Below are 24,467 nucleotides of genomic sequence, written 5' to 3'. Positions count from 1 at the left end.
CCACACCCTCCCCTCCAGCGACCCTCAGTTTATTTCTTTTTTTTTTTTTTTTTAATTTTTATTTATTTATGATAGAGAGAGAGAGGGGCAGAGACATAGGCAGAGGGAGAAGCAGGCTCCATGCACCGGGAGCCCGACGTGGGATTCGATCCCGGGTCTCCAGGATCGCGCCCTGGGCCAAAGGCAGGCGCTAAACCGCTGCGCCACCCAGGGATCCCCCTCAGTTTATTTCCTCTGGAAAAGAGTCTCTTATGCTTTGTCTCCTTCTCTGATTTCATCTTGTTTTACTTTTTCCTCTCTTCCCTTATGATCCTCTGTTTTGTTTCTTAAATTTCATATATAAGTAAGATCGTATGGTAACTGTCTTTTTCTGACTGACTTATTTCATTCAGCGTAATATCCTCTAGTTCCATCCACATCTTTGCAAATGGCAAGGTTTCATTTTTGATGGCTGAGTAATATTCCGGGGTGTAAGTGTGTGTGTGCACACACACACACTCACACCCCATCTTCTTTATCCATTCATCTGTTGATGGACCTCTGGGCTCTTTCCATAGTTTGGCTGTCGTGTACCACCTCATCTAATCCCCATAACAGCTTAACGAGGTGGCCACCATCATAGACAAGGTCTCTATCACATCAGGAGGCACAGAGAGGTTAAACAAATTGCCTGAGTCCCACTGCTAGTATTTCAGTAAGCCCTTATTACAGGGATTCTTGACCTGGATTCTTGGCACCTAATGGCTTTAGGTGGTCTGTGAACTCCCCAAAAAGTATATTCAAAATCCCATATGTTGTGTTAAGTCACTTTTATGGGGCAGAGTTTTCTTAGATTCTCAAAAGGGTCCATGATGTCCAAAGTGTTAAAAATGACTGCCCTCATGGGCAGCCCACGTGGCTCAGCAGTTTAGCGCCGCCTTCAGCCCAGGGCCTGATCCTGGAGACCTGGGATCGAGTCCCACGTCAGGCCCCCTGCATGGAACCTGCTTCTCCCTCTGCCTGTGTCTCTGCCTCTCTCTCTCTCTGTGTATGTCTCTCATGAATAAATAAATAAATAAATCTTAAAAAAAAAAAAAAAGCATCTCTCATGGATGGGGCTGGGATAAAAAAAAGTGGGGTATGGCCTACACTTCCATGGAAGGGACTGAGCCTTTGGAATTCTGGGAAATTTCTTGAGTGAGGGCAAAGTCCCCTTTGGGGGACATCCCTTTGGGATGACCTGGGTGGGGGTTGAGAAAGTGCAGGTGAATTGTCTTTGCCTCCACAAGATGAAGGACAACTGTTTCCTCCCTGTGATTTCCCAAGAGAGTGTATGTGGAGGTGTGCAAGGTCAGTGCAAGGAAGAGAGGCTTGGAGAGACTGCAGGCTGAAGGCCCCCTGGGAAACTGGCTCGGCTCTTCCTGGCTCTGCAATTTCCTATCCATCTCCTGGCCTCTGTTCCTCCCTCAGGAGCCCCCCACTTCCTGGTTTCTGTCACCTCCTCCCGGGGGCCTCTGTCCATGTGCTGATGGTCCCTTGCTGACTCTAGATTTATTCAGTTTCTACTAACCTTTGTCGAGCACCTAACATGCTGGGCAGAAAGGAGTCCTGAGTTCTCCAGTGTTTCTGGAGGCCTCCACTTCCTAGGGCTGCAGCCTGATGACAACACAGGGGTGCTTAGACTCCCCAAGAGCCGGAGTTGAGAGGACTCACGAGATCCTCCTGAGTCTCCGCCGTGGTGAAGAAGAGGGAATGGAGGCTGTGGGGACTCTCAGATGGTCGGCCAACGTGAGAACCGCAGGTGAAAATGGAGAGCAAAGTGGGGTGCGGCAGAGTCACCTAGGTCCGCACGCGTTCATCTGGCGGGCCGCGGGGCGCTGTGCGGCCTCAGGGCTCCAGGCGTGCGCGGAGTGAGGCCCACCCGCTTCATTCGCATGAAGTCATCGCTTCAGCCTTCTCCTGGAGCTTCCGGATCTCCACCGTTTCTCTTCCCCCAAACAGCGATGATCCAGCCGTGCTGCGGGCCCTTGGGGACAGGTGTTCAAGAGGGTTGGGACCACAGCTAGATGTCTTTTCAGAGTGTCGGGAGCTGTGCAACAGCGAGGTGGCTGATTTCTGCGCGTGCTTTCTGAGGGACACCAACACTGACGCCTCCTGAGGGGCCTTGCCTCAGGGCCAGCAAGAGGGCAGGAGAGCCACGTGGACCAAGAGGCCCAAGGAAGCCAACCTCAGTATCCCTCTGAGCCTCCCATGACTCCCCTCCCTCCCGGGCCTCTTTTCTGGGAGAGGCCCAGCGTGTGGGGGCAGGGACGAGTGCCCAACCCTGTCAGAGGACGCTGGGGTGCCCTGAGGAAGGCTCCCCAGCCCCAGCCCTGTGCGCCTCCTCTTGTGAAGTGCTGGCCTCTGCGTCAGCCTGAAGCCCCCCCACGCACAGCCTGTGTCCACCTCGGGGCCTCCCTGTTTAGTCTGCCGGGGGCAGCTTCGGCGCCCTGCCCACCCCCCAGACACGGCCGCGGCCACGTGTGGGATTCTAGACGTGGGGGGCGGGATGCAAGCACCACCCAGGGCTGGGGACAGGCCATCTCCACGGAGCGGGGGGTGGTGACTGCTGAGACCTGCTTGGCCAAGCGCTTCCTCTCGACCCTCCCGGCAACTGGGGGCAGCCTCTGTGCTGCTGTGCCCACCCCCTCCACCCCCCACCCCCCCACCCCGTCCCTTCTCTCCTTTCTCCACCTCTGGGGGCAGGTACCCCATTAGTTTCTGAACACCGGTCTGCCCCAGAGGCCCTCTACAGCGGGAGGGGACCTTGTGCTCTTTGCCTTCTTCTCCCCTAGAGAGGCCACTAGTGACTTAGATTTCTGAGACATGAACCCCGTATCCTGAGCCGGATGAGGAAACCCAGGCTCAGGGAACATGCTGAATGCAAACATGTCTTGAATCAAAGCGCATCTCCCTCCTAAGAGCCTTCCTGAGCTTGGGAATATGAAGCTTGCGTGTTAGCAGACAAGTGAGGCAGTCCTAAACCTGGAACCCAGAGCAGCGTGGCCTGTGTCGCTCAGCCTGCAGCCACAGGGACACAGCAGAATGCAGTGATAGGGCCAGGGAGCACTGCTGGTAGGCATGTTTTCTTTCTGGGCAGGATTTGGGATTGTCAAGGGCCTGTGTCAGCACTTATAAAAGTAGTGCAAAGAGCAGACAGGTCAGGGAGAGGAAAAAATGTTCCAGATGGATAGTGACCAGGAGGGAAATTAGATTTCATGCCAGGGAGCCCGGAGGCCAGACTGCCTTCACAGTCATTTAGATTGAGGAGGCCACAGACTTTTCTGATCGCAGCCTGTCATCTGTCCCCTGCGAGGCCATGTGGTGGTCCCTGGCGGCCCTCGTGGGCCTGTACTACCTCCTGCGCTGGTACCGGGAGAGACAGGTGGTGAGCCACCTCCAGGACAAGTACGTCTTCATCACAGGCTGTGACTCGGGCTTCGGGAACCTGCTGGCCAGGCAGCTGGACCTGCGAGGCTTGAGGGTGCTGGCTGCATGTCTGACGGAGAAGGGGGCCCAGCAGCTGAGAAGCCAGACGTCAGACAGGCTGGGCACGGTGATCCTGGATGTCACCAAGACAGATCATCTTGGCGGCCGCCCAGTGGGTGGAGGAGCGTGTGGGGGACACACAGGTATGGCCCAGATTCATTTGTGTCTCTTTATTGATTCTCTCTGTGCAAGGGTGACCTCTCTTCTGCTAAGTGGGAAGATTCCCAGGGTGTTTTTCAGAACCTGAAGTCATACGAGCTTTCTTCGCCTCACGGGGCTCATCATCAGAGCCTCTTCTCTCTCCACTGCTCCTCACCTCGAGACCTTGGAGTTCTGGAGTTTTGGGGAGAATGTGCCCTGAGGAGCATTTGCCCTCCCAGAATTCCTCTTTTCGGTGTCCCCTCTCTCTCAGCACAAGTTCTGGGTTTCTTGATGCTGAGGGATTAGGCAGGCTCACTTTCTGGAGGAGGAGCTGAGATGGGGGACCCCGCCTGGAGGCTTGCATTGGTGGCGGGGGACTTGGCTGGGGCCTGTCTTGCTCTCAGCACTTCAACAATACCTCGTGGTTCGCTACAAATTCGTTTCCTACCTTGTATCCCCCGCATTCAGTACACATCAGGTCTTGGTAAACTGCTTTATTGTGTTTGTCAGTGAGGCCCCTGAAGCCCTGGCCCCTCTGCCTGTCTGCTTGCAGGAGGGAGCTCACCTACTTCGGGGTGAGGGTAGCTGTGATAGAGCCTGGTTACTTCAGCACTAACGTGACCAACCCTGAGAAGATTTCCAGGGGCTTCCAGGAGACATGGGACCGGCTGAGCCCGGAGGTCAGGGAGGCCTATGGGGAGGAGTTCCTGGCCTCTGGTGAGTGAGCTGCGCACTGGGGAGAGGGGAGCAAACCTGGCCCATCACTAGCGCCTTCTACAGACTCGGGACCCCCCTCCAGGCCCAGAGTCACCTACACAGTGGGGCCATCCTGTGGTCCCGTGTGGTCAGCTGGTGACCTCAGGGCAGATCCAGGCTTGCTAGACCTGGAGACGGCACTTTCCCCTAATGCCCTCGTTATTTAAGGGAGGAAAGTGCAGCCAGAGGGGGGAGACACGCACGGACCCCTGGCAAGCTGGCGGTAAAAGAGCTGGTTCTCGGGGGCTGAGATTTCTAGGGCGTGTGGCCATCTCAGTGTCTGCAGAGCACGTCTGCGCAGGGGTAGGGCCCAGGGGCCGAGCGCCAGAGTGTTCCCTGGTGGGAGGCGGGACGCCGACGCCCTGGGATGGAGTCCCGTGCCAGGTCCCCGCTGAAGGCAGGGTCGTGTCTCTACTCTCTGGGGTCCCCAGTCCAGGAGGGAGCGGAAGGCAGCTTGCACAATGAGGCCCCTGCCCCTCGCAGCTCCCTTGGCGGCTCCGACGGCTCCCCTCTCCGGACGGGCCCCCAGGGTGGGGAAGTGGGACCCGGTGGGGGCGGCCGGCTGGACCGCGGCCCCGCGGAGCCCCCAGCAGGGCACCACCAGGGGGCGCCCGGCCCCGGCCCGGCTGCCGCCCAGGAGCCGCCTCCACCCACCCCCTCCGCAGGAGACGCCGTGGGTGCGGCTGCGCGGGGCGGGGGCACCTCGGTGCAGCCGCGCGGGGACTCGTCGGTGCGGCCGCCGGGACACCCCCGCAGCAGCGAGTCTGCGCCTCGGCGCCTCTGCGGGGCGTCCCGTTCTGGTCCCACGGCTCCAGGTGCGTGAGAGGCACCCCAGCCTCCTGTTGTCCCACGGCCCCTCCGACCTTGCTGTGACTGTCCTGCCTGGACGTCACCGGCTTTGAGGTCTCGCAGGAGGGGAGGGCTAGAAGGGGTCTCCGCGGCAAGGCCGCTTGCAAATTGGTGGTGAAGGACCTTGTCGTCACTGAGGGGACAGGCGTCCAGTTCCTTGCAGGTAAAGACCATGGCCCTGTGCCCAGTGGGGTTTGGTGTCCAGTGAGGATGTGCACGGTGCCTTGGACCCCCTGGGGGGTTCCAGGGCTCCCCTCTACCTCCTTGGCTTCTTCCTCCCTGGCGCTTTGGGAAGCCCGTGTAGGGGGTCCTGGCACACGTGCACACACACACCTGGGAAGCAGGGACAGGCTGCTTTCTGCAGGACCAGGCCTGGCCATGCTGCTGCAGCCGGCTCCACCCTGAGAGACGGGCTCAGTGGGCGCCCCTCTCTGTTCCTCAGGTGCCGGGAGGAGTGGGCGCTGGGCCTCTGACTGCGGGGAAGCCTCGGGCTCCCCAGGGCCCCTTCCTCTCCCTGACCAGGGCTCAGTGGACAGTCGGGGAGACACAGAGCCGCCAGACCGGCTTCTGGGCACCCCAGCCCCAGCCCTGTGCGCCTCCTCTTGTGAAGTGCTGGCCTCTGCGTCAGCCTGAAGCCCCCCCACGCACAGCCTGTGTCCACCTCGGGGCCTCCCTGTTTAGTCGGGCAGCTCCCCCCCCTCCCCGCTCCCAGACTTGGCCACGGCCATGTGTGCAGGCCCTGGGCCTCCCCGCCCCACCTCGGAGGCCTAGGACACCCGGGCCGCGGTCCCTGGCAAACTGGCCTGTGCTGCCCTTGGAGTCCGGCCCCGGCTCTCTGGATTCTGGACGTGGGGGGCTGGATGCAAGCACCACCCAGGGCTGGGGACAGGCCATCTCCACGGAGCAGGGGGTGGCACTGCTGAGACCCGCTTGGCCAAGCGCTTCCTCTCGACCCTCCCGGCAACTGGGGGCAGCCTCTGTGCTGCTGTGCCCACCCCTTCCCTTCTCTCCTTTCTCCACCTCTGGGGGCAGGTACCCCATTAGTTTCTGAACACCGGTCTGCCCCAGAGACCCTCTATAGCGGGAGGGGAGCTTGTGCTCTTTGCCTTCTTCTCCCCCTAGAGAGGCCGCCAGTGACTTAGATTTCTGAGATGTGAACCCGGTATCCTGAGCCAGATGAGGAAGCCGGGCATGGAGTGTGAGCCAGCAGCCCCAGGTCACACAGCTGGTTGGTAGCACAGCTGTGTTTTGAAATCACATGAGTGTTGATTTACAGCCTGTCTATCTTTGTAAGAGTGTCCAGTAAGTCAGGGAGACGGACCCGGCTTCCAGCCTTGAACAAGAACAAGGTAAGAAGACAGTTCTGAACCATGAGACCTAGGACATAGGGGTGTGTGCCTCTGTGTGTATGTGTGTGTGTGTGTGTGTAGATGGGCAGGGGGAAATGGGAGGAGTGGGTGGACCAGGAGAAGGTGACTAGGAAAAGTATCTTCATGTCAAAGGATTCTTTGTGAAATCCAATAGCACCCAGTAGAAATGGCATAAGTGTACCAAAGAGTGTGTAAGTTGGAGCCAGTATCAAAAATACTCACTAGAGGGATCCCTGGGTGGCGCAGCGGTTTGGCGCCTGCCTTTGGCCCAGGGCGCGATCCTGGAGACCCGGGATCGAATCCCACATCGGGCTCCCGGTGCATGGAGCCTGCTTCTCCCTCTGCCTGTGTCTCTGCGCCTCTCTCTCTCTCTCTGTGACTATCATAAATAAATAAAAATTAAAAAATAATAATAATACTCACTAGAGAAAGTGACTAGGAGGTCCTCGAGGACTCTATGTCAGAGTCTGGAGGCTGGCCTACTGCTCACACACGTGCGTGCTCACATCGTCCTGCCGGAACACTGGCTGTGCTCTTGTTGCATTTCAGCCTGTGCTCCCTGCAAGGCCATGTGGTGGTCCCTGGCGGCCCTCGTGGGCCTGTACTACCTCCTGCGCTGGTACCGGGAGAGACAGGTGGTGAGCCACCTCCAGGACAAGTACGTCTTCATCACGGGCTGTGACTCGGGCTTCGGGAACCTGCTGGCCCGGCAGCTGGACCTGCGAGGCTTGAGGGTGCTGGCTGCATGTCTGACGGAGAAGGGGGCCCAGCAGCTGAGAAGCCAGACGTCAGACAGGCTGGACACAGTGATCCTGGATGTCACCAAGACAGAGAGCATCTTGGCGGCCACCCAGTGGGTGGAGGAGCATGTGGGGGACAGAGGTATGGCCCATTGTCCTCTTTGTGTCTCTGTATTTCTTCCCTCTGCCCAGGGAAAACCTCTCTTCTGTGAAACTGGTAAGATTCCCAAGAGGTTTTGATTTTCAAAGCCTAAGGCTCTGGAGTTTCCTGAGCAGAAGGCCTGGAGTGCCTGAGTCGGAGACCATGGTTAGACAAGCCCAGCCCGAGTTTAGGACCAATCGTCTGTAGGAGGTATAGGGCTCTCCAGGCTTGTTATGGGGCAGCTGGGGCTGGGCCAGGCTGGACCCAGCCTCCTGATCTCAATAGGTGCACATTTTCTTGATGGTTCCTTCACACCTGGCCCTCTGCAGGGCTTTAAGATGGGCCCCACTTGACTTATGAGGACACTGAGGCTCAGGGAGCTGAAGGGACTTTTGGTCAAATACAGGTGAGGGATCCTATTCTATCTCCTCTTTTATGGTGCCTGCCCCTCTCGGGAAAGAGGAAATCATTGGTGTCTTTTTTGTATTAAAAATGTAAAACACGCTCATTGTAGAAAGCATAGAAGAAGATAAAGATAAAATGACATTTCCCAAAGCCCAGTTTCCAGAGTCAGTCACTCTCTACGTTATTATGTAGCCAATGATTGACATTTTCATCAGACAATCTTTTACAAAATGTAATACTCAGGGCGCCTGGGTGGCTCAGTCGGTTAAGCATCTGACTTTGGCTCAGGTCATGCTCTCGGGGTCCTGGGATCGAACCCTGCATCGGGCTTCCTGCTCAGTGAGGATCTGCTTCTCCCTTTCACTCTACCCTTCCCTCCTGCTCCTGCTCTCTCTCCCTCTCTCTCTCTCTCTCAAATAAATGAACAATCTTAAAAAAAAAACCAAAGACAAGAAACCAAAACGTAATATTCAATGTCTTTATATCCAAGCATGTGGAGAGGCCACCACTCATTTAAGCCCTCCCATATTGCTGTCTGCTGACATGTTTTCCACTTTTGCTGGCAGAAATAACATCTCAGTAAAGGTTTCTGTAATAAAGCTTTGTTTCCATTCTCAGTCAAGTTAAGTAAAGTAAAATAATTGGATCAGAGAGCATGCATTTCATTTATTTGTTCGTTCATTCATTCATTCATTCACTCATTCATTCATGAGAGACCCACAGAGAGAGGCAGAGACAGGCAGAGGGAGGGAGAAGCAGACTCCCTGTGGGGAGCCCGATGTGGGACTCAATCCCAGGACTCCGGGATCAAGCCCTGAGCCAAAGGCGGACGCTCAACCACTGAGCCTCCCAGGTGCCCCTAGATCCTGCATTTCTTTAAGGCCAGGGAAGGTTTCTGAAGGGGGGGACAAGTATCACAAGAGGCCATCTTCTTTTTCCAGTATTCCCAGGGCCAAACCCTGTGTACCCTACCCCCCCCCCCACCAGCCCCTTGTCACTGAGGACCTGGCACCTGCCGACCTGAGGTCTGTGGGTCTGTACCTCTGACTATTTCAAATCTCTTATGGTGACTTTTCTCCTCATCTCTTCTGGAGGGGTTTCCTGAAAGCTGAGTGGGCTGGGGACCTAGGGGGGATAGGGTAAGAGTCACCTTTTAGGAGGGTGACACTTTCTGGAGCTAAGGTGCCGTCTACACTAGTGTGTGGCATGAGGCCTGGTCACCTCCACCCCGGACGAGCCTGGGTGGTCACTGCAGGGTGAGCTTTGGAATTCCCCAGCACGAAGGCTGGACTCGGCTTCCAGAGCAGATCCTGCCTTGCAGTTGTGGCAGGTTGTTCAAAACTTGTCCGTGGTGGCCAATGCAGGCCTGTTCTCTGCATTACCTGCTGCTGGGATTCCACGGCTGTCTTTCCCAAGAGTACGGGCAGGCATTTTTCATGTTTTTTCTTTATTTTTAAATTGTCTTTCTCCTTTTTCTTCTCCAGTCCCCCCTTCATTTCTGTCACTTACCCACTCCTGTCTACCTCTCGGTGTCTCTTTCCCAGAGAGCTGTGAACACCACACTCTCCTCCGGAACTCTGGGCGTGCCCTTAACAAAAATGGGTTTGTTACCTACTGCATGCCAGGCACTGAGGAGCAGTGAGCAGGATGAGAAGGAGCATTCCTGGTCCAGCAGCTCCGTGCGCCTGCACAGCCGGACGCTCTGTAGCCGCCTCATCCTTAGTTCTCTTCTGTGCTCTTTTCCTTTATACCATGTAGATGTTGTTGTTGATTCTGTAACAAAGTGCATTGGAAGATGACTTGGGACCGCAGCTGCGTCCCCCTCAGGCGCACAGACCATGTTGCTCTCTCCCTACCCTGTGCCCAGGGCTCTGGGGCCTGGTGAATAATGCTGGCATCTCTTGGCCCACGGCACCCAATGAATGGCTGACCAAGGATGACTTCATGAAGATACTTGACGTGAACCTGTTGGGGTTGGTGGAGGTGACCCTGAGCCTGCTGTCCCTGGTGAGGAAGGCGAGGGGCCGTGTGGTCAACGTCTCCAGCATCATGGGCCGCCTGTCTCTCTGCGGTGGGGGCTACTGCATCTCCAAATATGGTGTCGAGGCCTTCTCGGACTCCCTCAGGTAATGAACTGGGACAGAGGCCTTCCCTCCATCCTCCTGCTTCCGTGCTTCTGGGGCAGATTTTCCAGGGGGTTCATTTTCTACAGCCTCAGAGGCTCTTCCTTCCAGATGCTTCTCTCTTGCTTTGTGCCAGACATTCACTGGGAAGCATCTTCCTCTGTCCTGGGTGTTGGAACGAGCCGCGGGGCTATAGAACTGGTTTCACCCATCACTGCCCTGGGGGAGGGCCCACAGCAAGGAAGCGACTGAGGCAGAACTGGACCTGAGATCAATTGGCTACAGAGCTCATGCCCATAATTCCTATAATATTCAGTGTCGGGGGCCCTTGGTGTGGGGGTCCAGCATTTGACTCAGTTCAATAGTTACTTCTCAGCACTTCTATAAACATACAACATACATGTCCGAGGACAGCAAGACTAGGTCCCGACCTAAAAGTTCTGACAGCTGAGGGGCCCCTGGGGTGCTCAGTCGGTTAAGCATCTACGCGCAGCTCAGGTCATGATCTCAAGGGTCCTGGGATCAAGCCCTGCACCAAGCTCTCTGCTCAGTGAGGAGCCTGCTTCTCCCTCTCCCTCTATCCCTTCCCCTTCGTGTGCCGTGTCTCTCTCAAATAAATAGATAAAATCTTAAAAAAACAAAAACAAAAAAAGAGTCTGACAGCTGAGAAAGAGTTGAGAGACCCAAATGTCGTGACCATCTCTTGCGGTTGTGACCAAGTCAGCTAGCCACGGTGGTGGTGGTCCTCCAGGCTATCAGACAAGGCCCGGCCAGGCAGGTGGGCATGGGTGGGCCCTTGGCGGGGGTGGGGGGGCAGGCCGCACCCCTTCATGCCGTTGGCAGCAGGACCCTGTGGGGAGCGACCCTGTCCAGTCAGCCTCTGGAGCACCCACTGGCTGGAGGGCAGAGGTTGGCTCTGGGTCCGAGGGAGCCAAGAGGTAGGCAGTTCTCTATTCCTTAGAGAACGGAAGGCAGAAGAGGAAGGGAGGAGTCCGAGGGGTGTGCTGGAGGTGACATGGGCCACGTATGGAGCCCACTGGATGCAGGGGAGACGGGTGGAGAGGGTAGGAGAGTGGTGCCCGCAGCAGCCTGGGCAGCCCGGGAGCTCCTCAGCGTGAGGCCGACGGTACTGGAAACGGGGCCCCTTGTCCACAGACTGGCCGCATCGCTCTTCCCGCCCCCCGCCCCGCTGGCCGCTGCTCATGGACCTTTCCAAGCTTCTGAGTTTATCCCACCCCAACCCCGAGGTAGGTTTTATAGCAGGTTTGTTCGTTGTGTTTGTCCGTGAGGCCCCTGAAGCCCTGGCCCCTCTGCCTGTCTGCTTGCAGGAGGGAGCTCACCTACTTCGGGGTGAAGGTAGCTGTGATAGAGCCTGGTTACTTCAGCACTAACGTGACCAACCCTGAGAAGATTTCCAGGGGCTTCCAGGAGACATGGGACCGGCTGAGCCCGGAGGTCAGGGAGGCCTATGGGGAGGAGTTCCTGGCCTCTGGTGAGTGAGCTGCGCACTGGGGAGAGGGGAGCAAACCTGGCCCATCACTAGCGCCTTCTACAGACTCGGGACCCCCCTCCAGGCCCAGAGTCACCTACACAGTGGGGCCATCCTGTGGTCCCGTGTGGTCAGCTGGTGACCTCAGGGCAGATCCAGGCTTGCTAGACCTGGAGACGGCACTTTCCCCTAATGCCCTCGTTATTTAAGGGAGGAAAGTGCAGCCAGAGGGGGGAGACACGCACGGACCCCTGGCAAGCTGGCGGTAAAAGAGCTGGTTCTCGGGGGCTGAGATTTCTAGGGCGTGTGGCCATCTCAGTGTCTGCAGAGCACGTCTGCGCAGGGGTAGGGCCCAGGGGCCGAGCGCCAGAGTGTTCCCTGGTGGGAGGCGGGACGCCCTCGGATGGAATCCATGGATTGGGAGATGACCCGGGAGAGGTGGGGAGGTGGGGTACTTTTAGAGACTTTTCTCTGAAGTTGATCCCAAAGCAAGAAGATTGGAATGTGAGAATATGTCCTTCTGTTTGGGCAGCCAGGAAGCCAATTGAAAAGCTGAAGTCAATGTGTGACACCAATCTATACTTGGTGACGAACTGCATGGAACATGCCCTGACAGCCTGCCACCCCCGTACCCGATACTCACCTGGCTGGGATGCTAAGCTCCTCTACCTCCCCATGAGCTACCTGCCCACCTTGCTGGTGGACACCATGATCTACTGGAACTCTCCACGCCCGGCTAAGGCTGTGTAACCCAAGAAGGACTAGGGTGCGTGGTAGGAGGGAGTTGGGTACCGTGTGAGGATGGGAACACCTCAGGGGGAGAGAGGTAGAGGGAGAGAGGGGATCTCCTGTCACCAAGCATGCCCATCTCACCTCCATTCCCACCTTCCCACCTCCTCCCCAGGCTTCCCGGGGACATTACTCAGGACTCTGGGATATCAGGAGGAAAGAACTGTTTTGTGGCTGAGGAACAGGGATGGAGGTGTGAATGATGACCACCAGCCTGACCCATTAGCCTGAAAGGCCAACTCACAGACCTTGGCTGAAAGGACGTGTCTATAATTGGGATCAGGACAGAGGACACAGAAACCAGTTATTGAGTTGTCTTGACCCTTTGATGTTCATTGATTGTGTTTGCCTCAAAATAAAAGTTGAAAAGTTGACCTAAGTCCAGTGATTGGAACTGTGGCTTTGGGGAGCAGCGGGTGTAGGTCCATGAGAGGAGGAGTCAGGTGCCTTCATAGTGATGGCCCTGGGGGGGATCCCAAGGAGGGAGTTTTAGATCACCCCCTTCCTTCCACAGAAGTGGGGGACTAATGTTTCCTTTCCAGGATTTATCAAGTAATGTGGGGTCACAGGAAACCCAAGGGTGGACAGACAAGGAGAAGTTGCTGAGGCTCTGGCAGGCCCCAGGCCCCAGGGACATCAAGCCTCTCCCCTCAGCAGCACCCTCTTTGTGCCCCTCTGTTTGTCCCATCCTTTAGAGATATGCCCCCAACTGTGGCCATCCTCAAGTTCCCCAGCCCAGATCCCACTTCCCACATCCTCCGGGGGGTGGGGGCAGTAAGAGTCACTTCTGGACCCATCTTTTGTTTTCTGCTAAGCTTTGTTGAGCACCTGCTCAAGCAGGAGTTCCCTTCAGCCCCCAGCACTTCCTGAGCCCGTGGCTCTCTGCATCTCCACTATTCTGACGACGCCCTAAGAATGGACCAAACAGAGAAAGCATTTGCAGAGCGTGACATAAGTCCCTGAGCTGAGGACAAACTGGAGCTGGGAGCTGCCTCGGCAGGTGTCTTAGTTTTCTTCCCTCAGGTTCAAACCCAGGCTGTGGAGCCTTTAGGGGGATCTGATCCTGGAGAATGACATCGGTGTTCTTGGTGAAAACAGAAGCGAGGTCAGATGTCACTGTGTCATTCATTGTCACCCTGTGGGAGTTGCTGGAAATGGCCCAGAGGAGCAGAAGGCCCCTCTCTCCTGAAAGATACAGTGCACAGAGGTGTGCACGGTGGAATGCAACACCAGCCTGATCTGGTGGCCTCAGGTGCCCACTTAGCAGGGAGACTTGTCATCTGAGACAAGGGGGCATTTCTAGCCTTAGGAAAAGAGCCCCTCCGCGTGGTTCTGTGGCCCTCCCATCACCCACTACATGACCTACTGTTTGTAAATATGGGGAGATTGAACCCAGGAGAGCACTGCCTTGACCATCAGGCACAGAGAAGCCCATGAAATGGTGACTCAGGCCTGGTCCTGTGTTGGGGTAGTTCTAAGTCATCTTTTTCTAAATCCTGAGACAACCCCTGGATGTCGCCTGTCTTCTCAAGGACAGGGATATTCCTGGGACTGCTCAGCCCTTGAGGACATTGTCTTACTTCCCTTAGCCAAGATTTCCCTGTTCACTTAACCAGGAGGTAGAGTTAGGACATGCCTCCCAGATTGAGCATAGGTGTTGTGCCTTGGGCTGGGTGTGCCGGAAGTAAGGTTTGCCTCCACCATTCCCATCTCTGTCTCATACAGGGTTTGGATCTGCATCCCAGGGGTGTGCCCACCATCTGACCTCTCACTCCTACCACCCTTGTTATAGAATGGCCAAGCTCTCTGGCCTTTCCTGCGACACCTGTTGTTTTTTATTCTGGAGCTTACCAACCTTGGTAGGTAGTGAAGCATGAAGATGCATCCTTGCCTCTTCACCTTGGGAAATTCGTGGCCCCATTTCTGTCAAACTGTTTGGACAGGGAAGGTGTGGGTGGCTGCCCCCCAGTCCCCTGGGATACCTTGGTGGCCAGGCTCATCTTGAGGAATTGTGTCTCTAGAGGTTTGTTCCAAGAGCCACCATAGACCTCAACATCCTTGTGTCCCTGCATCTTAAGCTCCTAGATGTGGCTTCTCTGTCTCATCTCCTTACTTCTTTTTCTTTACCAGCTTCCCTCCTAACTATTGTGAGTTCTTTGCCCTGCTTCCTGGAAACTCTCCCTCCCCTCCAAGTCCTGATACTGAGAATTTTCCAAATCTCTGATTCAAGTCTTCTGTTTTTCCTAATGTCATCCCTTCTCAGAGCCAAGATTTGGCCCCAGGCCCTTCCTACAGCTGCCCAGGGAACTCATGGCCTGTCCCCATCATTGGGCCAGACCTCATCTCAGTGATGTTTATATCATAACTCTCTCTCCTCCTGCCTTCCTTCCCTGTGCCCAAAGTATCTCCACCCCCAACTTTTCTTGCTACTTGTGGTTCTACCTGTTATCAGCCCCAGATGTTAGAACCCCTGGACTCCTGGTCTCCCCTATCTCAATACAACCAATTAGCCACGGTGCCAGTTGGCTTCATAGTCCCTTCCTTCCCCTGTTACGCACCCCCTCCAGGCTTCTCAGCTCACCAGATCACCTAGTATGTGCCTTGTCCCAGAGGTCAAAGGGAATGCCCACTGTGGGGCAGGGGTGGGGGAGCTGCTGGTGGTGCTGATGTGTCTTCTGTCCTTAACTTTGTCCATTTGCCTGGTCACTGGGTGAGGAGAGCTGGCTCTGCCTGGAGAGCAGCAGGGGTTCCTTGTTGGTGACCTGAGTATCACCTCCCAAGGACCCAGGCCTGGAGCCCTTCCTCCTTCCTCTTTCCAGTTTTCAGAAACAGCCTCCTTTTTTCTTTTTTATTTTTAAGATTTTATTTATTTATTTATTCATGAGAGACACACACACACACAGAGGCAGAGACACAGGCAGAGGGAGAAGCAGGCTCCATGCAGGGAGCCCGACGTGGGACTCGATCCCAGGACTCCAGGATCAGGCCCTGGGCTGAAGGCAGCGCTAAACGGCTGAGCCACCCGGGCTGCCCAAGACACAGCCTCCTTGTAGGAGGGCCCTGCTGCCTCTGGCCTCAGACATTGGAGACACATCCACCCTAGGGGAGCCCCTTTGTTTTTCTTCATTTCTTTTTTTTTTTTTTTTAAGATTTTACTTATTTATTCATAAGACATACAGAGAGAGAGAGAGAGAGAGAGAGAGAGAGAGGCAGAGACCCAGGCAGAGGGAGAAGCAGGCTCCACGCAGGAAGCCCAGTGTGGGACTCCATCCCGGGACTCCAGGATCACGCCCTGAGCCATCCAGGGATCCCACCCCCCCTTTTTTTTCTTAAAGATTTTACGTTTTTTCTTCATTTCTTATAATGGACATTCACCCAAGGGCAGAGAATTCTGAACAACTAGTACTCTGAAACTCATTTCTTTTGGGGTTTGGGGGGGGGCATGAAACCAATTTTGTTTGTTTTACATTAATGAATTTGTCTTAGTTTTTTTCCCCCGAAAATAAAAATTAAGCTTATTTACATGTCTGCACTCGTGACAAGTGATTTCGAGCCCCAGCCGGAGGTGGGGATTTCCGGGGAGGCTCTCTGGGCTGAGTCCTCCTTTCTCACCTACCCCACTCAGACCACCCAGATGAGCCACGTCTCGGCATCGACATCACCAGCAGGGTCTTTCCCATCCTGTGCAGCTTCACCCACCAGGGCTGGGGGGGAGCAGGAGGCAGCCACCAGGACTGTCTGAGGTCACAAAGCTTCAGGTTGGACTTGAATTTCTTGCATCGAGGCTAATTGGCGTGGTGATGCATCCACCTAGAGAAATTATAAAGTGGCTCGCCCAGGAGCCCTGTGTCTGTTGCCAGCGGTGGAGGGAGGAGAGCTGCTCTCAGTGGGACCCAGCAGACCCCCTGGGGTTCAGAGGAGCAGCCTCTCCTGCGGGCTGCTGAGCCGCACCCTCCTTGGCCATCTCCTCCCCCCCATGGCGGCCATCACGGACCTGTCCTTCATGTATCGCTGGCTCAAGAACTGCAATCTGGTGCGCAACCTCTCGGACAAGTACGTCTTCATCACGGGCTGTGACTCGGGCTTCGGGAACCTGCTGGCCCGGCAGCTGGTAAACCGGGGCATGCGGGTGCTGGCGGCTTGCTTCACCGAGGAGGGGGCCCAGAAGCTTCAACGGGACACGTCCTATCGGCTGCAGACCACCCTACTGGATGTCACCAGGACGGAGAGCATACAGGCAGCGACCCAGTGGGTGAGGGACCAAGTAGGCGAGCAAGGTGGGGCAAATCGGCCTCTTTGGCTTTCTGGGGCTACCCCCTCTTTTTCTCCCCCGGGCATCTGACGGTGATCAGGGCCACCGGGTTCAGGTGCAGCGGGAGGGGTGACGTAGAGAAGGGGGCTGGGGCCCTGCTCGGTGGGACTGGAAACCGTTGTGTGGTTTGGTGGGTTCACTCCTGTGATTTCCCAGGGAGGTTTTCTCTGCCAGAGACTCGGAGGGGTTGGGGGGACCAGCATAGAATGCGGAGAGGGAAGGTGCGTGCTGTATGCCCAACCCACCAAAGACGGAGGGGCCTCCCTGGGACTTGGATCTCCTAACCATCAGCTCCTATAGACATGGGACCACGTTTTGCTGGGATCGGGATGGGGGAGGGGAAGGGAACATGAGGTTGGACTCCTTGAGTGGGGACATTTGTTCTCCTTGACTGGGTCAGGCTAGAAGGCAGGAGAGAGAGATCTGTCCTCTTCTTCACATCATGGTGGATACTGGGTTGACCTCAGGTTAAGTGCTGACATCAGAGTGACCACTCCTTTTGGGAAAAAAGACTGGGCTGGTTGGGCTGGACCAGACGTGCATACGGACCTGCACAGGAAGCTTCCTGCACGCAGGGCATGGGCACAGAAGAGGAGGAACAGGGTGGCTATGTTGAGCAACAGCACCCTCAGGGAAGCTCTGACCCCTAAGGGGACTCGTCTGGCGGTCCCACCACAGGTGAGGGCCGGAGAGCCCTGGGGCCCAGGAGGGGTCAAACAGTAACTCTCTGCTTTATTTTTCTCCTTAGCATTTACCATGATCCAAGACAATATACTTTAGTCTTTTAAAAAGATTTTATTTATTTATTTGAGAGAGAGAGAGAGGGAGGAGAGAGCATGAGCAGAGGGGCAGAGGCCGAGGGAGAAGCAGGCTCCCCGCTGAGTAGGGAGCCCAATGTGGGGGCTCGATCCCAGGGTCCTGGGATCATGACCTGAGCCAAAGGCAGACGCTTAACTGACTGAGCCACCCAGGAGCCCCTATAATATGTTTTACTTATTTTTCTTATTTATTGTCTGTTTTCCCCTGCTGGAATAAAGCTTCCAGGGTGGGGCAGGGGTGGGATGGGAGAGGGGCTTTTTGTCCCTTTCTCTTACTATACAACCTTGGTACCCAAACAGTGTCTGGCTTCCAGTGAGGTGCTCAATAAATTTTGTTGAATGAACTATTTGACGAATAATTCAATGAGAGTCGGTCTCTTTCTCAGTAGGCCGCCCTGCCCTGTGCCCTACATCCAGCCTTGAGGCACTTATGTTATTGATGACTCATTGGGTATATTAGGTTCCTGTTCCTGCTGTAGTAAGTTAAGGCAGAAACTGAGTCGCTTAAAACACCACACATTTATGATCTTATACTTATGGAGATCAGAAGTCCAAAATGGGTCTCACTGAGCTAAAATCAAGGTGTCAACAGAGCTGTGTTGCTTCTGGAGGCTCAAGGGGAGAATTCATTTCATTGCCTCTCCCAGCTTCTAGAGGTTTCCTGCGTTCCTTAGCTCATGACCCTCATCCTCCATCTTCAAGACCAGCAAGGTAGGGCCAAGTCCTTTTCACGCTGCTATCTCTCTGGTTCTGTCTTCAGCCTGCTTCTTCCACTTAAAAAACCCCTATGGTTATATTGGGCTCACCAGGCTAATCTAGGATAATCTTCCCATTTTAAGGTCAGTTGATTAACAATTTGAATTCCATCTGCTATTTGAATTCCTGTTTCCCATGTAACCCACCGTACTCACAGGTTCTAGGGATTAATATGGGGACATCTTTGAGAGGACATTATTCTCCCTATCTCCTTGGGCAACACCCTTGGTCTAAGAAGCACTGGGAAAGGAGAGGGGGCAGGGTTCCTGGCACACTTTGCTGTTGCCCCTGAGAGTCTCTGGACATGACAGGTTGGCACAGCCTTAAAGCTATTCACACTGCTCTGGTAGTTCTCTCGTTGCTCTTTGCAGGAACAAAATGAAGGTAGTCCTGGTTTGCCAACAGGCACAGCTGCCTGCCAGGATGATCATAGGTAGTGGCAAGTGTGTATCCCTTCTTCATGGACAGAGACCTCTTGGGTTTTATACTCTTTGGGTCACAGGAGCCTCATTTCTTCCTCTGTAAGACAAGAGAGCCTCCTCTGGCTGCAAAGGTTCGAGTCTTACCAGCCAGCTGGTTTCCTGGGGTCTCTCTAGTTGGAGGAAAGCAGGAAGCTATGATGGGGGCATGGCTAGTGTGTGGACCCCAGGCCTAGGAAGAGGAGTGGACCAAGAGCAGTGCTAAATCTAGACCTGCCGTCGGAAGAGAGTGGAATTGTGCTGGGAGGAGTATCTCCAGGCTGCAGGGGTCAAGGTGGGCTACTGGGATGAGGGAAGGGGATGGGAAAGAGCCAGGGTAGGGAATCTTTGATTGAAAGAGCTGGAAAGTGTCCTTAGGTATCATTTAGGGACTTTTACATGTTTTCATCAAACATCCTCCTCCAAGTAGAATTTCACTTGGAGACTCAACATGTAAAACAAATGCAAGTCAAGCCTCCCCTGCATCTCTCTTCCTGAGCAGGTTCTGGGGTTCAGCCTGGAAGGGTCTCAGGATTGCAAACTGCAGGCTGGAAGCATCTGTTCCACTGAGTCTATGAAGGACCTGAGGCCGAGAGACAGGAAGTGACTTGTCCAAGGCTGGAGGTATAACCAAGACTAGAACTTGAGGCCCTGCAGAGTTGAATGACAATACTTAGCATTATTTCTCTCCACTTATACTAACTCGGATCAAATATCTGCAAGAGAGCCCTTATCACAATTTTTCATGATTGTTTTACTTAAATATGTTATATATTTACTTACGGATATTATTAATGTCCTCTGGTTTGTGAACTCCTTGAGGGGTAAGACCCTATCTTGTCCATTTTATGTCTCTAGCACCTTCCTCTCTGTAACCCACAGAGAATAGATATGTGAACGGATGAATGTGTGAATGGATGAACTGCTTTTGGTAATGCACAAAATGAAGTTGGTTTCTTACACTTAGGTGACTAGAGAAGGGGAAGCATGAGGGGTGAAGGACTTCGACCATTAATTCATTGGTATGAAAATGGTATCTCTTTTCCCAGAGCTAACGGTTTAGGTGCTATTAGCTAAGGCCTGGACTGTGGCTGGTACAGGGCCCCAGCTAGCACAGTGACAGGCTACGTGAATCAGAAAAAATGGCCCTTTAGGGAAACTAATTAGTAGTAAAAGGCAGACCTTCCTCTGGGCTGTCATAGCTCCCCACTGCTCACCACCAGCCTGGCCATCTTGTGACCTTATATACCTGCTCAACCATCCCTGGCAGCCCTGAACTGATGGGTGGTGGACCCCAATGCTTTTCCAGAGATGCTAATGATTTCTATGTGGTTCTCTCTCCCTCCATCACACCCCCAGGCCTCTGGGCCCTGGTGAACAATGCTGGTATAGGCCTGCCCAGTGGACCCAATGAATGGCTGACAAAGGAGGACTTTGTGAAGGTGATCAATGTGAACCTGGTGGGACTGATCGAAGTGACCCTCCATATGCTGCCCATGGTCAAAAAAGCTCGGGGCAGGGTCGTCAACATGTCCAGCTCTGGTGGTCGTGTGGCTCTCATTGGTGGTGGCTACTGCGTCTCTAAGTTTGGTGTCGAGGCCTTCTCTGACAGCATCAGGTGATTGGGCCCCAGTGCCAAACCACTCTGGGTGGGAGTCCTGCGGGTTTCACCCCAGGAAGAGAGGGCTAGGGACGACAGCATGTAGGCAAGGGAGCACTGGAGGGAGGGAGCTAACACAATAGCAGGAAGAAGGCTAGTCCTCAAGGGGCCTTTCCCAAGGACCAAGAGAGGGATGAGGAGAAGGGGTGGGGTGGTGGGTGCCTGGGTGACTCAGTCAGTTAAGCATCTGCCTTCGGTTCAGGTCATGATCTCAGGGTCCTGGGATCGAGCCCACACTGGGTTCCTTGTTCAGTGAGGAGTCTGCTTCTCCCTCTGCCCAACCCACCCCCCCCACTCATGTGTGTGCTCCTGCTTGTGTGCATGCTCTCTCTCAAAAATAAATAAAATCTTAAAAAAAAAAAAAAAAAGGAGGTGGGGTAGTGATAGGAGACTGTCTTCCTGCCTTTCCTTGAGCTGTCCCAAATGAGTAAAACATGTTTGGGCCTATGGGAGTAAGAGGGAGAGTCTCTCGAGCAGAGAGGCGTGGGGGCAGACATGCCCAGGGGAGACGCTCAGAGGAGGATTCCGGCCTTGCTTAGATCCCCTCATTCCCTTTGCCATGTGAGTATTGGGTGTGGGGCTGAGTGGGAGAACCCGGCAGGGCTTTGGTCTAGATTCTCTGTTGACTTCTTTCCTGCTGGGTGTTTGCCTAATGCAAATTGCTTAGGAAAGGGCTGAGGCCCTTATTTGCATGAGGCCAGTGCCAGCTTAGCACAGAAGTAGGGGAGCTCTTCTAGGTTCCTGGGGACATAAGCTCCTACACAGGGGTCAGAAGTGACCCTCCCTCATGATCCATTGTCATCTTGGGGCCCCAGACTGAGCCCAACTCTCCTTTCCCAGGCGTGAGCTCCACTACTTTGGGGTGAAAGTGAGCATCATTGAGCCAGGGAACTATCGAACATCCATCCTGGGCAAGGAGGACATGGTGTCCCGCATGCGAAAGCTGTGGGAGCGGCTGCCCCAGGAGACCAAGGATAGCTACGGAGAGGAGTACTTCCGCAACTGTGAGTTCTCCGGGAGGGAGAGGGGTCTCTGAGAGAACAGCTAGATCTTGAGGATCGCTGACTCATTTTCATTTCATAGATAATGGGGATGGAGGCTCAGAGGAATTAAGGACCCAAGGTCACTCAACTGGTGGCAGGCCTGGGATTTAAGGATAGAGACCAAGGGCCCAACTGCTCAGAGCAGCAGAAAGATAGCTTTTGTGGAAAGAAGAGCATTAGGGGAGGTGCTGCCCAGGGATGGGGCCCGCTCCTGGCACCTGGCACACATTATTCTGCAGGCAAACAGGTGGAAATGCACTGACATGAGTACAGAGAGGTTGTTCAGAGCACAGCTGCTTCACTGCAGTGGTTTTCTCCCTAGGAAACAAAAATGGGGTTCATTGGAGTTGGGGGTGAAGGGCATTTTGAATATACTGTCCTGCCCTCATCAACTGCCCACAAGTATTTTGCACAGAGGAGGTGAATTGCCTGCCTTCCTAGACCATCCCCAAAGTTGGGCCAGCTATTGCTCCTTTGCTCTCAATCCCTTATTGGGAAGTCTGACCCTCAGGCGCCGTTTCCTCCTACCTGTGGGCTCAAGGCTAACAGAACAGCCCCTCACATTTGTTAGAGCCTTACAACATACCTGCCTGTGCCTTAGGTCCCCGGAGCCCAAGGCGAGCGCACTGTTACTATTTTTTAATAACATTTTTTTTCTTACATGCTTTTGTAGAAAATCTGGGAACTGTAGGACCTACATAGGAGGAAAAAAAAAGAGAGCCTCCCATGATTAGGAATCCCACCAGCCAGACAGTATTTTTACTTATTTTCTTCCAATTTTTCCCATTCACTTATACACACTTGTTTTCTACTCTGTCCTCCTCCACTGTCTACTCTGCTATTATTCATCTTTATTATTCTCTAGAGTGGGTATTATTATCCTCATTTGACAGGTGATGGAGGTTTAAGCTCAAAGAGACGACTAATAAGTGGCAGAACTGGACACAGTTCTCATTGCTTGTAGGAATTCAACACACAATTATTGGATTCAGGAAGAGAAATAGGATTATTTGGGGGTGTTTACGTGAGGGACAACCTGGAGGGTGTGGTAGGTCCGAGCCCCAAAATGTGGGCTCAGGGGTCAGGAAAGGGAGCTTGGCTAGAATTCAGAAGAAACCGTCTTTCCCGAAGAGTAACAGAGCCTTGACTCTCCTGCCCTCCTGTACCCTCAGATACTGACAAGTTAAAAAACATGATGCAGTCGGCAGAGCCGCGGATCCGCGAGGTCACCAACAGCATGGAGCATGCCATCGTTTCCCGGAGCCCCCGGGTCCGCTACAACCCTGGCCTCGATGCCAAACTGCTCTACCTCCCACTGGCGAAGTTGCCCACCCCTGTGACAGATTTCATCCTGAGCCGGTACCTTCCAAGGCCAGCGGACAGTGTCTGAGCTGGGGAAGCCCAGGGGTGGTCTGGGGAGTGTGGAGGAGGGAAGGGGTAGGAGAAGAGTCTGTAGGGCCACAAGAGTGGTATCAGACATTCTGGTGGACACTTTGCTCGGGTGACACCCACTGCTGGAGAATTTATGGATAACTTCTAGCAGAAGACAAGTGCCTCTTCCCACTCGCTGGGCCTCCACAGACACCTGAGGTGGCCTTTCCAGGGGCAAAGACCTCAAGAACATCTGTCACTCATTCAAGATATGGCTTTTTCTGGACCTGGAAATGTCAAGGGGAGGAAAACAAGCCTCTGCTGAATCCTGAGCCTCTCTCAGTTACCACCACCGCTGGGAAACACTGCAGGATAATCTAGCCCGCAGAGGCATCGTGTCAACCACTTTCCGCCTGGGTCTCTAACTACGTATTCACCTCATTCCCACAACCCATTATTTGAAGTATGTAGTAGGGCAGACAGGGAGTGCAAGATTGTATCAGGTAAAAGTTCATATTTTCTTTCTATATACATTTCTCTGTTCACAGGTGATTGGGATTCACATAAAATAACCTTTATTTATTTAATCGCCATTGATTAATTTTTCAAATATTTATTGTCTACAACATTCCAGGCACTGTGTAAGTGCTGGAAGGATCTAAAGATGATTAAATCATGGTCTTGGTTTTTTTTATTGTTTATTTTGTGGTTTTGTTTTTTTAGCACGATATCTAGCAGCAGAGATAGGACAAACAGTGATAGAAGAAACAGAAATCAGAAAATCACATTTTTAGAGCTATGAGGAACCCAGAGGCCATCTGATCCAGTAGTTCCCACTGTACCTCATAATCACCTAGTTCATTAAAAATACAGATTCCTGGCCTCAATGTTAAAATATCTGATTCAGTAGCTTGAGATGGGCCCCAGGAATCTGTGTTCGTAACAAGGTGTCTATGGCCGCCTGGGAACCACTGACAGCTCCATAGCAGTACTGAGCGCTCAGGGGAGGAAGTGATCTGACCAAGGCTTCTCAGCATGGTGGCCAAGACAAAATTCAGGGGTTCAGATTCCCAAAGCAGAGTTAATACATTTTTGACATTAGCAACATTGTCAAATAAGTCATGAAACTGTATTAAAACACCTTAAACTTCTAAGTCATGTGAAATTCTATTGAAAAGACTTTTTTGGACTCCTAGATGGTTCAGTCAGCTAAATGTCTGCCTTCAGCTCAGGTCATGATCCCAGGGTCCTGGGATCCAGCCCTGCATCGGGCTCCTGTTCAGCAGGAAGTCTGCTTCTCTCTCTCCCTCTGGCACCCCCTGTCTCCCCCCATGCTCTCTATCATTTTCTTTCAAATAAATAAATAAATACAATCTTTTAAAAAAGAAAAGACTTTTTTGGTTTTGAGGAGTGGTTATGTAATAAAGGTCAAATGTGAATTTTTTAAATTAAAATGTCCTCAGTTTGTGTCTCTTCAATATCCAATTGAACTCGAAAATAGCAAAATGAACACTTAATTATCTCTGCAAAGACCCCTTTTCCAAATAAGATAACATTCACAGGGGCAGCCCCGGTGGCTCAGAGGTTTAGTGCCGCCTGCAGCCCATGGTGTGATCCTGGGGTCCTGGGATCAAGTCCCACATCGGGCTCCCTGCATGGAGCCTGCTTCTCCCTCTGCCTGTGTCTCTGCCTCTCTCTCTCGCTCTGTATCTCTCATGAGTAAATAAAATAAAATTAA

The 24,467-nt window shown here is 53.7% G+C and overlaps 2 protein-coding genes across 6 annotated transcripts; both read left to right on the top strand.

Moving 5' to 3' along the window:
• Positions 1 to 3,375: 3,375 nt before the first annotated feature.
• On the top strand, positions 3,376 to 12,685 carry RDH16 (retinol dehydrogenase 16). 5 transcript variants are annotated; one of them, XM_077913447.1, is made up of 7 exons: positions 3,380 to 3,650; positions 4,202 to 4,365; positions 7,173 to 7,505; positions 9,778 to 10,036; positions 11,362 to 11,525; positions 12,055 to 12,288; positions 12,427 to 12,685. In XM_077913447.1, the coding sequence occupies exons 1-6, from the start codon at positions 3,514 to 3,516 to the stop codon at positions 12,270 to 12,272; spliced, it is 1,275 nt and encodes a 424-aa protein (XP_077769573.1). In that variant the 5' UTR covers positions 3,380 to 3,513; the 3' UTR covers positions 12,273 to 12,288; positions 12,427 to 12,685. The 5 variants fall into 5 exon arrangements, with proteins under 5 accessions (XP_077769574.1, XP_077769573.1, XP_077769577.1 ...); XM_077913449.1 differs by lacking the exons at positions 3,380 to 3,650; positions 4,202 to 4,365 and adding exons at positions 5,092 to 5,416; positions 6,376 to 6,602; XM_077913448.1 differs by lacking the exon at positions 12,427 to 12,685 and having other exon boundaries at positions 3,376 to 3,650; positions 12,059 to 12,227.
• Positions 12,686 to 15,966: 3,281 nt separating this feature from the next.
• Positions 15,967 to 24,183, top strand: SDR9C7 (short chain dehydrogenase/reductase family 9C member 7). Its single transcript, XM_077913174.1, has 4 exons — positions 15,967 to 16,588; positions 20,015 to 20,273; positions 21,156 to 21,319; positions 22,531 to 24,183. Exons 1-4 carry the CDS (start codon positions 16,288 to 16,290, stop codon positions 22,746 to 22,748), a joined length of 942 nt encoding a protein of 313 aa, XP_077769300.1. The 5' UTR covers positions 15,967 to 16,287; the 3' UTR covers positions 22,749 to 24,183.
• Positions 24,184 to 24,467: the final 284 nt, after the last annotated feature.

The sequence above is a fragment of the Canis aureus genome, chromosome 11 (genome assembly GCF_053574225.1).
Source record: "Canis aureus isolate CA01 chromosome 11, VMU_Caureus_v.1.0, whole genome shotgun sequence".
Classification (NCBI taxonomy): Eukaryota; Metazoa; Chordata; class Mammalia; order Carnivora; family Canidae; genus Canis; species Canis aureus.
The sequence above is the reverse complement of the archived record's forward strand: the minus strand, read 5'-3'. Positions and strand labels throughout refer to the sequence as shown.